This window comes from Canis lupus, chromosome 26, assembly GCF_011100685.1.
Source record: "Canis lupus familiaris isolate Mischka breed German Shepherd chromosome 26, alternate assembly UU_Cfam_GSD_1.0, whole genome shotgun sequence".
NCBI lineage: Eukaryota > Metazoa > Chordata > Mammalia > Carnivora > Canidae > Canis > Canis lupus.
Window position 1 is genome coordinate 17323393 of NC_049247.1, and position 14003 is coordinate 17337395.

The following is a 14003-nucleotide window of genomic DNA, read 5'->3' on the forward strand; positions in this document are numbered from 1 at the left end:
GGGAGCCCTAGGCTCTGAGACCGTGGTCTCCTTGTTGCCCTCAAAAGCCATACAAAATTTGGAAGGACAGAAAAGCAGGACACCTCATTTACCCAGAAAAACACCCCTTTTGAGGTTCTTATGTTCCTGAGGTTCCAAGCATCTCCCTGTGTCATTTCACTCCATTCGGTAGAAGGTTCTTGCTCATCATTTAATATCCAAGTTACCTACTGAGGGGAACTGGGTGGCTCATTCAGGGAAGCATCTGACTCTTGATTTCAGCTCAGCACATTCTCTCAGGAGCCTGAGATCCAGCCCCTCGTGGGATTCCTCACTGGGCATGAAACCTTCCTAGGATTCTCTGCCTCCCTCTTCCTCAGCCCATTCATATCCAAATTGGCCTTCCCTCAATCAAACTATATTAAAAATAATAAACATGAACTGCAATAAAAAATTTTTTAATGAAAATAAATCAGGCTCAATGACTGATTCTTCCAGTTGTTTACCACCTGCTTGTCTGCCGACTTTGTCTTGTTTTCATTTTCATTCACCTTTTGCCTTCATTCTTTAAAGCTATCTTTCCTGAACATAACATCCTAGGCTCAGAGGTGTTTTCCTTCTATACTTTGTGTCACCATTGCAGTGTCTTCTGACCTCTGTTTTCTGAGAAGTCACGGGCCTTGGAATTCGTATTCTGTTAGGTTGAACGTGTCCTTTTCCTCTACTTTCAAGGTTTTTCTTCCTCTTTGCCAGCAGATTGGTTACAATGTGTCAGGAGGAGGGTTTTCAGAGCTTTGTAGATCTGAGTCACATATTTGTGAAATTTTCAGCCATTTTGCCCCCATACCTTCTTCTACACCAACTGTTTTTTTTTTTTTTATTTATTTATGATAGTCACACACAGAGAGAGAGAGAGAGGCAGTGACATAGGCAGAGGGAGAAGCAGGCTCCATGCACCGGGAGCCCGACGCGGGATTCGATCCCGGGTCTCCAGGATCGCGCCCTGGGCCAAAGGCAGGCGCTAAACCGCTGCGCCACCCAGGGATCCCCACCAACTGCTTTCCTACAGGAACTCCATGCTGTGGAACTTAGCACTTTTGATGTATCCTAGGCATGCATGTTTAAGTTCCTATCAATTTTTGTTCAGTCTTTTCGCACTCCTCTCATGATAGTACGATTTCTCTTGTTCTGTTTACACGTCCACTGTCTACTTTGTTTCTTCATCAGATTGCTGAGCCTATCCAGTGAATTTTCATCCTGGATAGTGCGTGTCAAGTTTCAAAATTTCCACTTGGTCTTCTGACAGCAAGATGTCCACAGCTCTTTCTATGGTAACGAGTTTTCCAGTGTCTACAATCAAAAACCTTAGGTGAAAAATGTTTATGGATCTCTGTAGATACAAAACTGGACCAAACTACTTCACGCTTGAGGAAAAACCAAAATACAACCAGCAAAGGAGTCGATTGAAAGTAACCAGGAAATTCATTCCTTTAGTTGATTCAAGAAAACTTATTCCAGGGGCACAGGTTTGGTTCATTCAGGTATGTGACTGCCTCCTGGTTTCATCTCAGAGTTCATACCTCAGGTCATCAGATTATCCTAGGTTGGACTCCATGCTTAGGATGGAGCCTGCTTAGTATTCTCTCTCCCTTTTCCTCTACTGCTCTCCCCCTTACACTTTCTCTTTTGCTTTCTTTACAAAAAAAAAAAAAAGAATCATTCTTTTACTGTGCTCAGGATACCATACTAAACACAAAAATACAAATCTATATTATTTACATTTTATATGTGAAATTCATAATTTAAATGGTCAGTCAGTAGTTTATGCCAAAATAGTAAAACTGCTTTTACCACTCAAATTTGGTCAAATTAAAAGGTAGGGGTTGTGAAGCTAACATTTGGACACTAGTCTTCGTACAGTATTAACAACATAAAATCACTGATTATGTTTTAATAAGGAGACCTTATTATTGAGATTAGGATTAGACTGGTGTCATAAGGCAGCATATAATATAAAAATTTCCATATCACCCTATCCCTTGGCACATATTTTCCACGATCATACATGCCTGCATTAGTGTGGAATTTTTATCACAAAGAACAAACCAGTGTAGAGACATTATTATCAATGAAGTTGACCACATATATTAAGGACTGCTCTGTGTTATGCATCTGACTGTTTTGACAAATACATAATATTATGTATCCAAGGACCCTGGGATCATGATATGAGCCCAAAGTAGATGCCCAACTAAAGGAATGAGCCTTGTGCCCACATTACTACTGTTTTTTTAAATTGAAATCGAGATGGTACACAAGGTTACATTAGTCTCAGGTGTACCACATATGGATTCGATACTTGTATAGGGTAATACTGTGCTCATCACAAGTGTAGATACTATGTGTCCCCATAGAGCACTATTACAATTCCACTGATCATATTCCCTATGCTGTACGTTTGATCTCCGTGATTTTTTTAATGCATAATGAGAAACCTGTCCCTCCTACTCTGCTTCACAGCTATGGCTATTGGTAAATGGTATACTTTGAGTATTTAAACCTCTCCCGGATGGAATATTTTCACCAAACTGATTACCGGTGCACCTGGGTGGCTCAGTGGTTGAGCGTCTGCCTTTGGCTCAGGTTATGGTCCCATGGGCCTGGGATCGAGTTCTGCATCGGGTTCCCCACAGGGAGCCTGATTCACCCTCTGCCTATGTCTCTGCCTCTATGTCTCTCATGAATACATAAACCTTAAAAAAAAAAACCTGTTAGTGAATAAATAAAATAGAGCACTAGACTAAATAGAACAAAAGAGAATAATTGTCTAGCATTGAATCAAACCTACCAAGAAAAGGGGTAAAATCAGGTTGAAAAACTTACAAAAGAGAGGACAGCATATGTGGACCTACAGAGACAGAAATGATTTTGCCAGATGTCCAGAAGGTGGGAGTTTTTAGTTGGGTTTCACAACAAGCTGCATGAGCGATGGGAAGTCATCATTGGAATCTATGTGCAGATCAGTTCTATTTGTGCCCTGATTATGTCAGGCTACTTGAAGTTGCTGTTGACTTTCTGGGGAAGATTTTATTTATTTCAGAGAGAGAGAGAGAGAGAGAGAGAGAGAGAGAGCATAAGCAAGGGAGAAAGGCAGAGGGAAAGGGAGAAGCACATTCTGGGCTGAACAAGGCCCCAAGGAGGGGATGGATTGCAGGACACTGGGGCCTTGGCCTGAGCTGAAGGTTTTCCTCATCCACCAAGGAGGATGGACCCCAGACCCTCATATGATACTTATTGATCACTCACTACAATAGTCTTGCCCTGTATCCATATAAACAGTGATCGCTCAGTAATTCCTGAGCACCACATCCAATGAATGCATTGACAGTTATTTTGTGTCCTCCTAAATCTTGCCAAGTGTGTGGTGCAGGAGTTTTTCCACAAAAAAGTCAGTCAATGAGTTTCCAACTTCTTCTATGGAATGCTCACCCATTTTCCTGAATTAGAAATGGTCCTTTTTTCCTCTTTTTGGAGCGAATTCAGATATGACAAGGAACAGTGTATTTTTTAGGAGTAAGGACCATTTTCGTGGGGTTTGGAGGGGATGTTTTAAACTGTGTAGTAAGGGACCTTTCTCTCACATGCAGTTTTTCCTCAAGAATTTCGTGTGGCTCCTTCAGTGAAGGAGAGATCCATCCCCCAGGAATAGCTCCTGCTTTTTCATGGGTGCAACCTGTGCTTCCTTTGGAGGCCTATCGTTTTACTATTGTTGCTCATGTGGTGTTGAATACTCACTAGGAGAACCAATGACAAAGGACACACATGACCTGACCCTCATGGTTTACTCTTTTGTGTAAGTGCAGACATCTCAGAAACCAGCGAAAGTGGTACGTATTCTGGAACCACTCTCTTGCAGAAAAAAAAAAAAAATCTAAATAGTACGGCAGATGCAGCAACCTGCTGTTCTCTTCTGGACAGCCACCCGGTTCCATGTTCCTGAGGCTTGGGGGTGTGAGATAGGCAGCTTTCCCAGGTGAGAAAACATGCCTACATTTCTACAATACTAGGAGCCGGTGTGTTCACTGTTTGGTATGGTTGTGAGTGCATGACTCTTAGGGTGGAGTGACTTGTTTAAACCTATGAGTGTGACAGAGTTGTGTGTGCATGTGTGTGACACAGAGAGAGAATTGAGAGAGAGAGAGAGAGAGAGAGAGAGAATGAGAGACAGCTATGGACACAGAAATACAGAGAAAGGGAGAAGGAGAGAGAAAGAATAAGAGAGTTTTCCCCCAACATTGTCCCACTGACACTGCACCATGGCTTCTCTCATCATTCTCCAAAATAAACTCCTAACACACCATATTTTCCAGCCCTAACCCCGTGAATGGCCCAACAGCGGTAGCTCAGCCCATGCTTAGTTACCAAATGCCATCATGTTCACTAGCCTTCATTCATACTGATCAACAGTCCCCAAATTAGCCTTTTATTTTCTTCAAGAAATTATTTATGTATTTGAGAGAGAGAGGGCAGAAGAGGCAAGAGGGGCAGAGGGAGAGAAAGAAACACACCCTTTGCTGAGCAGGGAGCCCCACATCAGGCTCCATTTCAGGTCCCAGACACCGTGACCTGAACCAAAGGCAGACTCTTAGCTGACTGAACAACTCAGGCACCACTACCTGAATTATTCTTGAGCAGCATGACCAATGTGCTGACGGGTACTCTGTGTCCTTCTAGAAGCACTTTATAATACCTTCATCATGAGAGTATTCCAGAACATCAGAGGAGAAGTGCAAGTTAATGCTGTCAAGGTGAGCTCAGTATCTTTGAGGAACGAATGTTGCTTTCTCGGTTGCTTTCCACACAAATTCTGATGAACATCAGACAGCGTCCATTTGGGATGAAATACATAATCTTCCTGGTGGCAAGGGTGCTGAGTGCTTGCCTCTTGCCATGCATTAGCTTATCTGAGAGGATGTTTACCATTGGCGACACCAAAGCTGCTTATAAAGACAGTGATGGGGTACTTTCCCTCATCAACGGTGTCTCCTGCTTGGCTGGGGAATGTTGTAGTCACCATCCTGAATGGACTGGAGAGACACATCCTTCAGGACAAACAACTTCCTCCAGGTATCCTTTCACTTCCTTTGGGCACCATGGTCTCAAACATGATGTTCCATCTGGTTTCCTAAAGTCATTCAGAGCAATAAAGATCAGTTTTTACTAGGTAATAACATCTATTGAATAAAAACAATAGAAGATTTATTTTTGCTAAAGTTGAGCAATAGAGTAACGTCCAAATATTAGCTTTACTCTAAGAATCATTAACCATAATCACATTTGAGTTGTAGGGTGCCAGTAGTATCAGTCACTTAATTGTACGCCCTGGGGTCAGGACCTAATCCCATGGTTGGGGTTCAGCTACATGTTGGCGTCCCTCCACATGGGGAGCCTACTCCTCCTCCTAACCCTCACCCCGCTCATGTTTTCTCCCTCTATCCCTTTCTCTTTCTCTCCCTCTTTAATAAATTGATTAGTTAATTAACTAATTAAATCTTGAAAAATTAACTGAACTTGATTGGAAAATGCATTTTTACTATTCTGGCCATCAAATGATGTCTCACCTTCTAAATTGAAATATTCACACAGAAAACAGTAGGAATATGGCTTAGAACTTTTGACCTATGAATGGGACACAAGCAAACTAGAATAATGATTTTTTTTTTTTTTTTTTTACGATTAGGGATATCCTGAAAATGCACTACCATAAAGAAAGGCAGGACCAGGGATCCCTGGGTGGCGCAGTGGTTTGGCGCCTGCCTTTGGCCCAGGGCGCGATCCTGGATATCCGGGATCGAATCCCACGTCGGGCTCCCGGTGCATGGAGCCTGCTTCTCCCTCTGCCTCTCTCTCTCTCTCTCTCTCTCTCTGTGTGACTATCCTAAATAAATAAAAATTTAAAAAAAAATTAAAAAAAAAAAAAAAAAGAAAGGCAGGACCATAATAGAGTCATGCAAAATGAAATAAATATAAAGGAAACTAATTAAATAATCAGGTAATTACAAGTTCCAGACAGACAGGGAAATGACTTTCCATTTCATTCATGAGTTGAAAACGATGCTGCTGGAATAGTAACTCCTCTCCTGCTGTCAGTGGAGCTAAACCCAAAATTGCAGAACTCACTCATAAACATACATGGAAATGGAAAGGGAGCCCTTACAGGGACCACAACACACTGGTAGATCATGTGCAAATGGCTTTTTTTTTTTAAAGATTTGTTTATTTATGATAGACTGAGAGAGAGAGAGAGAGAGAGAGAGGCAGAGACACAGGAGGAGGGAGAAGCAAGCTCCATGCCGGGAGCCCAACGTGGGACTCGATCCTGGGACTCCAGGATCATGCCCTGGGCCAAACGCAGGCGCCAAACAGCTGAGCCACCCAGGGATCCGCAGAAAGGGCTTTAAAACAAAATGGAGACAACAGGGGGAAGAAGGCCGGAGAGTAGAGTCCTCAACTCACCCGATCCGCCAACTCACCTAGATAAATTTCCAGTCATCCTGGACACCTACCAATGCGAGCTGAGAGTTAAAGAGAAGGGTTTTCCCTTCTAACAAGGTAGAAGGTGGATACAAAGAAAGAAAGAGGCGGGTGGGGGGGGAGCGGCCTCTAACAAGACAAAACAGGAAGGGGGAGAGCTCGGGATAGCACTGGAGCTGCAGCCGGCGGGGCCTCGGGCAGAAGCGGGGGGGCAGGCGGGGCGCTGCGCCTGCTGCCTTCGGGCGCCCACTGCGGCCCCGGGAGGGCGATGCCAGCAGCAAAGGCCCCGGAGCCCAGGGTGCAGGGGACACGGCCGCAGTCCTGCCTGCCCCCGGGGCAGGCGGAGGCTTCATGACTGCAGAATTAAGATCTCATCAGGCTGAAGTTAAAAATCAATTAAATGAGGTGCAATCCAAATTGGGGGTCCTAATGGCAAGGCATAAGGTGCTGGAAGAAAGAATGAGCAACACTAAGACTCCTTGATGGCAAGGAAGGAAGCTGAGGAAAACAGAGAAAAACAATGAAAGGACCACGAGGAAAGGTTAAGGGAAATACATGACAGCTTCAGAAGGTAGAATTACGTATCACTGGGGTTCCAGAGAGCACCCAGAAGGACAGAGGGCCAGAAAGCATATTTGTTTTTTTTATTTTTATTTTTATTTTTATTTTTTTTTCAGAAAGCATATTTGAACAAATCCAAGCTGAGAACTTCCCTAATTTGAGGAGGGGAACAGGTATTCAGACCCAGGAGATAGAGTAGTCCTCCTCCCAAATCAATAACAACTGTTCAATACCTCGACACTTAATAGTGAAACTTGCAAATTCCATAGAAAAAGAGAAAATCCGTAAAGTAGTTAGAGACAGCAGATTCTTAATGAATATGGGGAGAATTATTACATTAATAGCAGACCTCTCCTCAGAGACCTGGGAGGCCAGAAAGGGCTGGCGGGATTGATTCAGGGTCCTAGATGAGAAGAACATGCAGGCAAGAAAACTCTATCCAGCAAGGCTCTCGTTCAGAATAGAAGGAGAGATAAAGAGCTTCCAAGATAGGCAGAAACTGCAAGAATATGTGACCACCAAACCAGCTCTGCAAGAAATATTAAGGAGTATCATAGGAAAATTAACATGCTTCCAGAAAATTTGTTCAGGTTTAAGTGAGCAGTTGAGATAGAAATGATTTATATATGCTGTGATTTAGTCTATGGTTTTATTCCAAAATTAGTCACCATGCAGAGTCTGTTTTTATAGCGTATGCATAATGATTGTACTATATAGGAAGGATGACGTGGTGTTACATTATCCCTAATAGGAACAATGCTTTTAACTGTTAAAGAGTAATCTTGCTTTCCTCAGGAGGGGGGGAAAAAAACCAACTCTACAGAGCTCCAGACATTCTGTACAATCCCTTAGAGGATGGGGCTTCTGCACACACTTTTGGTCAAAGAAGAGACTAAGGGCACATCTTTTGAAAACATTCTAATGAAATGACTCATGCACCCATTCCACCTATAACTGTAATTTAACTCAAATACCAATAACTAGAGCTTGGCTCAGCAGGGATTCCTTAGAGCCAGGTATAAAGCCTTGTGAAGGAAGCCGGGGTATGCCACCCCAAAATATACATATATATATATTTTTGGGAAGAGGAATCCAGAAACAAATCTTAGTGTTAATGTCTTCCCATATATTTACCTTTCCAGTTTGCTGCCCTTGATAGCCTAAAACTGCTTTTCTTTAGGTTATCATTCTTTCTACAAACGTATTATTGTTCTTTGCTGAAGATGCTATAAAGCCCACAGTTTTAAGCTGCTGCTTTGAGTTCCTCCTTGTTTTTGATTTCTTCGGTGTGATGTGCACTGCAAACCTTTATAAATTTTTTCTTTTGATGATATCCTCTTGGTAATGAGTCCCCCCGGAAATCCTAAGATGGGTAGATATGGAGTTTAGCCTCCCGCCACATCAGAACTCATTCTAGTTGTATCCTCATGGAAGAATGCAGGCAAAAATGAACTATTTGCTTGGTCGGCAATAAGCCTGGGGCTGGCCATCCCAAGGATGCAGTTTCCTACATGAGATTGTGAACTTATCGCGTCAGCTACACTGGTGGATTTCTCCTAACATACTGAACACTGGAATCCTCAAATTAAAACTCCAAAAGATCCAAGGACTTTCTTTCATGCAGAAAAGGATTCTGCACATCAAGAGCCAGGCATGTGACACTAACAATAAGACTGAAGAAAAAGAAATTACAGAAACAATCCCATTTACAATTGCACCCAAAAGCATAATATACCAATGAATAAAACTAACCAAAGAGGTAAAGGATCTATAACCTAAAAATTAGAGAACACTTTGAAAGAAATTGAAGAAGGCACAAAGAGGTGGAAAAATATTCTGTGCTCCTGGGTTGGAAGAAGTAATATTGTGAAAATGTTGATGTTACCAGGGCAATATACACATTTCATGCGATCTCTACAAAAATACCACAGACTTTCTTCAGAGAGTTGGAACAAACCATCGTAAGATTTCTGTGGAAAGGGAAAAGACCCCGATTAACCAGGGAACTATTAAAAACTTGACAAACTTGATATGGTCTCATTCATTTGGGGAATATAAAAATTAGTGAAAGGGAATAGAGGGAATGGAGAAAATGAGGGAAACTATCAGTGAGGGTGACAAAACAAAAAGACACAGTGAACTCTGCGAACTGAACAAGGGGTAGTGGAAGGGGAGGTGGGCAGGCGGTTGGGGCGACCCGGTAATAGACACTGATGGGGCACTTGCCGGGATGAGCTCTGGGTGTTATGCTATATGCTGGCAAATTGAACTCCAATTAAAAAATGTAAAAACAGAGAACATTTTGCTAATATTTAACATGGACTAGCTTTTCCAAATGTTAGTTTCACAATCCCTTCCATTAAATCTGACCAAATTAGCGGTCTCAATGCAATTTCACTATTTTGGCCACAAACTAATGACTGACCTTTTAAATTAAGATGTGGACACATGAAACAAAGAATACAGCTTAGGAGGTTTGTCTTTACTATGGCACCCCGAGCAAAACTGACTAATGATTCTGTGTTGCCTGTGGAGAGAGCAAAAGAGCAAGTGCAAGGAGGAGAAGGGCAGAGGGAAAGAAAGAGAGTATACGAAGCAGGCTCCATGCTGAATATGGGTGAATCTGATGACCTTGAGGTCATGACCAGAGCTGAAAACCAGGAGGCAGAAACTTAGCTGACAGAAACACCCAGGTGCACCTAGGACAAGATTTCTTGAGGCGATTTAATGAATGAACTTTCATCTTACCTTCTGATATCTCCTATGGTTCTTGAAATTTTCTACGACAGAAGATGTTCAATAATTTCGATTGTTTTACAGGATAGGTGTCGAAAACTTGTCCACATGTTTCTCGTGTTGTTTCCACAACAGATCCAAGGACATTAATAGACATTGGTAGAGCAGTTGACAATTCGTTGTTAGAAGAGCCTAGAAATTTAAGGATTCAATCCCATTTACAATTGCACCCAAAAACATAAGCTACCTAGGAATAACCTAACCAAAGATGTAAAGGATTTCTACCCTAAACACCACAGAACGCTCCTGAAAGAAATTGAGGAAGGCATCAAGATGTGGAAAAATTTTCCGTGCTCATGAATTGGAAGAATTAATATTGTGAAAATGTAGATGATACCCAGGGAAATTTACATATTTCATTCAATCCCTATCAAAATACCATAGACTTTCTTCAGAGAGTTGGAACAAACCATCTTAAGATTACTGTGGAACCGGAAAAGACACCAAATAGCCCGGGGACTATTCAAAATGAAGACCACAGCTGGGGGCATCACAATGCCAGATTTCAGGTTGTACTACACAACCGTGGCCATCAAGACAGTGTGGTAGTGGCACAAAAACAGACACAAAGATCAACGGAACCGAATAGTGAATCCAGAAGTGGACCCTCAACTTTATGGTCAACTAATATTCGAGAAAGCAGGAAAGACTATCCCTGGAAAAAAGACAGTCTCCTCAATAAATGGTCCTGAAAACATTGGACATCCACATGCAGAAGAAGGAAACTAGATCATTCTCTGACACCACACACAAAGATAAACTCAAAAAGGATAAAAGATCTAAATGTGAGACAAGAATCCACCCAAATCCTAGAGGAGAACACAGGCAACACCCATTTTAAACTTGGCCACAGCAACATCTCGCAAGATACATCCGCGAAGGCAAAGAAACAAAAGCAACACGGAATTATTGGGAATTCACCCAGATTGAAAGCTTCTGCACAGCAAAAGAAACAGTCCACAAAAGTAAAAGACAACCTACAGAACGGGAGAAGATCCTTGCAAACGACCGCTCAGACAAAGGACTAGTGTCCAAGATCTATAAAGAACATATTCAACTCAAGAGCAAAGGAACAAACAATCCAATCGTGAAACGGGCAAAAGACCCGAACAGAAATCTCACAGGGGAAGACAGAGACACGGCCAACAAGCACATGAGAACATGCCCCGCATCGCTGGTCATCAGGGAACTACAGATCCAAACCCCCATGAGATACCACCTCACACCAGTGGGAATGGGGAAAAGTCACAAGACAGGAAACCACAAATGTTGGAGAGGATGAGGACAAAGGGGAACCCTCTTGCACTGTAGGTGGGAATGTGAACTGGTGCAGCCACTCTGGAAACGTGTGTGGAGGTTCCTCAAAGAGTTAAAAACAGATCTTCCCTATGGCCCAGCCATTGCATTGCTGGGGATTCACCCCAAAGCTGCAGATGCGGTGAAATGCGGGGACACCTTCACTCCGCTGTTTATGGCAGCAACGTCCACAGTAGGCAAACTGTGGAAGGAGCTCGGGGTCCATCGAGAGATGAAGGGATAAAGAAGATGTGGTCCACGGCTACAACGGAATTATTCCTCAGCCATGAGCGACGACAAATACCCACCATTTGCTCCGACGTGGACGGACCTGGAGGGACTTACGCTGAGTGAAATAAGTCCATCGGTAAAGGACAAACTTGATATGGTCTCATTCATTTGGGGAATATAAAAACTGGTGAAAGGGAATAAAGGGAATGGAGAAAAGGAGGGAAAATATCAGTGAGGGTGACAAAACAGGAGACACACCAAAATCTGGGAATTGAACAAAGGGAAATGGAAAGGGAGGCGGGCGGGCCGTTGGGGCGACCGGGTGATGGGCACTGATGGGGGCACTTGGCAGGATGAGCATTGGGTGTTATGCTATATACTGGCAAATTGAACTCCAATAAAAAATGTAAAAACAGAAAACATTTTGCTACTATTTAACACAGACGAGTATGTCCAAATGTTAGCTTCACAACCCTGCCCATTAAATCTGACCAAATTAGAGTTCTCAATGCGATTTCACTATTTTGGCCACAAACTAACGACTGACCTTTTAAATTAAGATGTGGACACATGAAACAAAGAATACGGCTTACGAGGTTTGTCTTTACTATGGCACCCCGAGCAAAACTGACTAATGATTCTGTGTTGCGTGTGTGGAGAGAGCAAAAGAGCAAGTGTAAGGAGGAGAGGGGCAGAGGGAAAGGAAGAGAGAGTACGAAGCAGGCTCCATGCTGAATATGGGTGAATCTGATGACCTTGAGGTCATGACCAGAGCTAAAAACCGGGAGGGAGAAACTTAGCTGACAGAAACACCCAGGTGCCTCTAGGACAAGATTTCTTGAGTCTATTTAATGAATCAATTTTCATGTTACCCTCTGGGCTCTGATCCGTTGGCTGAACTTTTCCATTATGGAAGATGGGAAAAATTTTTGTTCGTGTTGCAGGGCAGGTGTCCCCAGGTTGTCTGCTGCGTTCTGGTGGTGTTATTTTCACAGCAGATCCTGGGAAACAAATGGACATAGACAGAGCTGTTGAGTGACAGGTTGTTGTTAGAAGAGCCTCGAAAATTAAGGCGTCAATCCCATTTACAATTGCACCCCAAAGCATAAGCTACCTAGGAATAAACCTAACCAAATAGGTAAAGGATTTGTACCGTAAACACCACAGAACGTTCCTGATAGAAATCGAGGAAGGCATAAAGAGAAGGAAAAATGTTCCATGCTCATGGATAGGAAGAATTAATATTGTAAAAATGTCCATGTACCCAGGGCAATTTACACATTTCATGCAATCCCTATCAAAATGCCATGGACTTTCTTCAGAGATCTGGAACAAACCATCTTAGGATTCAAGTGTGGAAACGGAAAAGACCCCAAAGAGCCAGGGGACTATTCAAAACGAAGACCCGCATTGTGTGGGGGCATCACAATGCCAGATTTCAGGTTGTACTACACAGCCGTGGCCATCAAGACAGTGTGGTAGTGGCACAAAAACAGACACATAGTTCAATGGAACCGAATAGCAAATCCAGAAGTGGACCCTCAACTTTATGGTCAACTAATATTCGAGAAAGCAGGAAAGACTATCCCTGGAAAAAAGACAGTCTCTTCAATAAATGGTGCTGGGAACATTGGACATCCACATGCAGAAGAAGGAACCTAGAGCATACTCTGACACCACACACAAAAATAAACTCAAAAAGGATGAAAGATCTAAATGTGAGACAAGAATCCATCCAAATCTTAGAGGTGAACAGAGGTAACACCCTTTTTCAACTTGGCCACAGCAACATCTCGCAAGATACATCCGCGAAGGCAAGAGAAACAACAGCAACAAGGAATTACTGGGACTTCACCCAGATCGAAAGCTTCTGCACAGCAAAAGAAACAGTCCACAAAAGTAAAGGACAACCTACAGAACGGGAGAAGGTATTTGCAAACGATCTCTGAGATAAAGGGCTAGTGTCCAAGATCTATAAAGGACGTATTCAACTCTAGAGCAAAGAAACAAACAATCCAATCATGAAACCGGGAAAAGACACCCACAGAAATTTCACAGAGAAGACAGAGACATGGCCAACAAGCACATGAGAACATGCCCCGCATCGCTGGCCATCAGGGAACTACAGATCCAAACCCCCATGAGATACCACCTCACACCAGTGGGAATGGGTAAAGTCACAAGACAGGAAACCACAAATGTTGGAGAGGATGCGGACAAAGGGGAACCCTCTTGCAATGTAGGTGGGAATGTGAACTGGTGCAGCCACTCTGGAAACCTGTGTGGAGGTTCCTCAAAGAGTTAAAAACAGATCTTCCCTATGGCCCAGCCTTTGCACTGCTGGGGATTCACCCCAAAGCTGCAGATGCGGTGAAATGCGGGGACACCTGCACCCCGCTGTTTATGGCAGCAACGTCCACAGTAGGCAAACTGTGGAAGCAGCGTAGGGATCCATCGAGAGATGAAGGGATAAAGAAGATGTGGTCCACAGCTACAACGGAATTATTCCTCAGCCATGAGAGACGACAAATACCCACCATTTGATCCGACATGGACAGACGTGGAGGGACTTACGCTGAGTGAAATAAGTCCATCAGAAAAGGACA

At 43.1% G+C, this 14003-nt stretch overlaps 1 protein-coding gene across 14 annotated transcripts in view; it reads right to left on the bottom strand.

Moving 5' to 3' along the window:
• Nucleotides 1–793: 793 nt before the first annotated feature.
• Nucleotides 794–14003, bottom strand: part of LOC119877590 — a 33107-nt gene continuing 19897 nt past the window's right edge. For 8 of the 14 annotated variants that reach the window (XM_038575350.1, XM_038575352.1, XM_038575353.1 and 5 more), the window contains 4 exons: nt 12270–12398; nt 9823–10002; nt 4730–5164; nt 794–1329 (listed from right to left, as the gene is read on the bottom strand). In XM_038575350.1, the coding sequence (XP_038431278.1) occupies nt 9836–10002; nt 12270–12398 (296 nt within the window). In that variant the 3' untranslated portion in view covers nt 794–1329; nt 4730–5164; nt 9823–9835. Of the gene's footprint in view, nt 1673–4655; nt 5165–5863; nt 5918–9822; nt 10003–12269; nt 12399–14003 lie in introns of those variants that run through there. The other 6 variants (XM_038575347.1, XM_038575346.1, XM_038575348.1 and 3 more) reach the window with 6 other exon arrangements.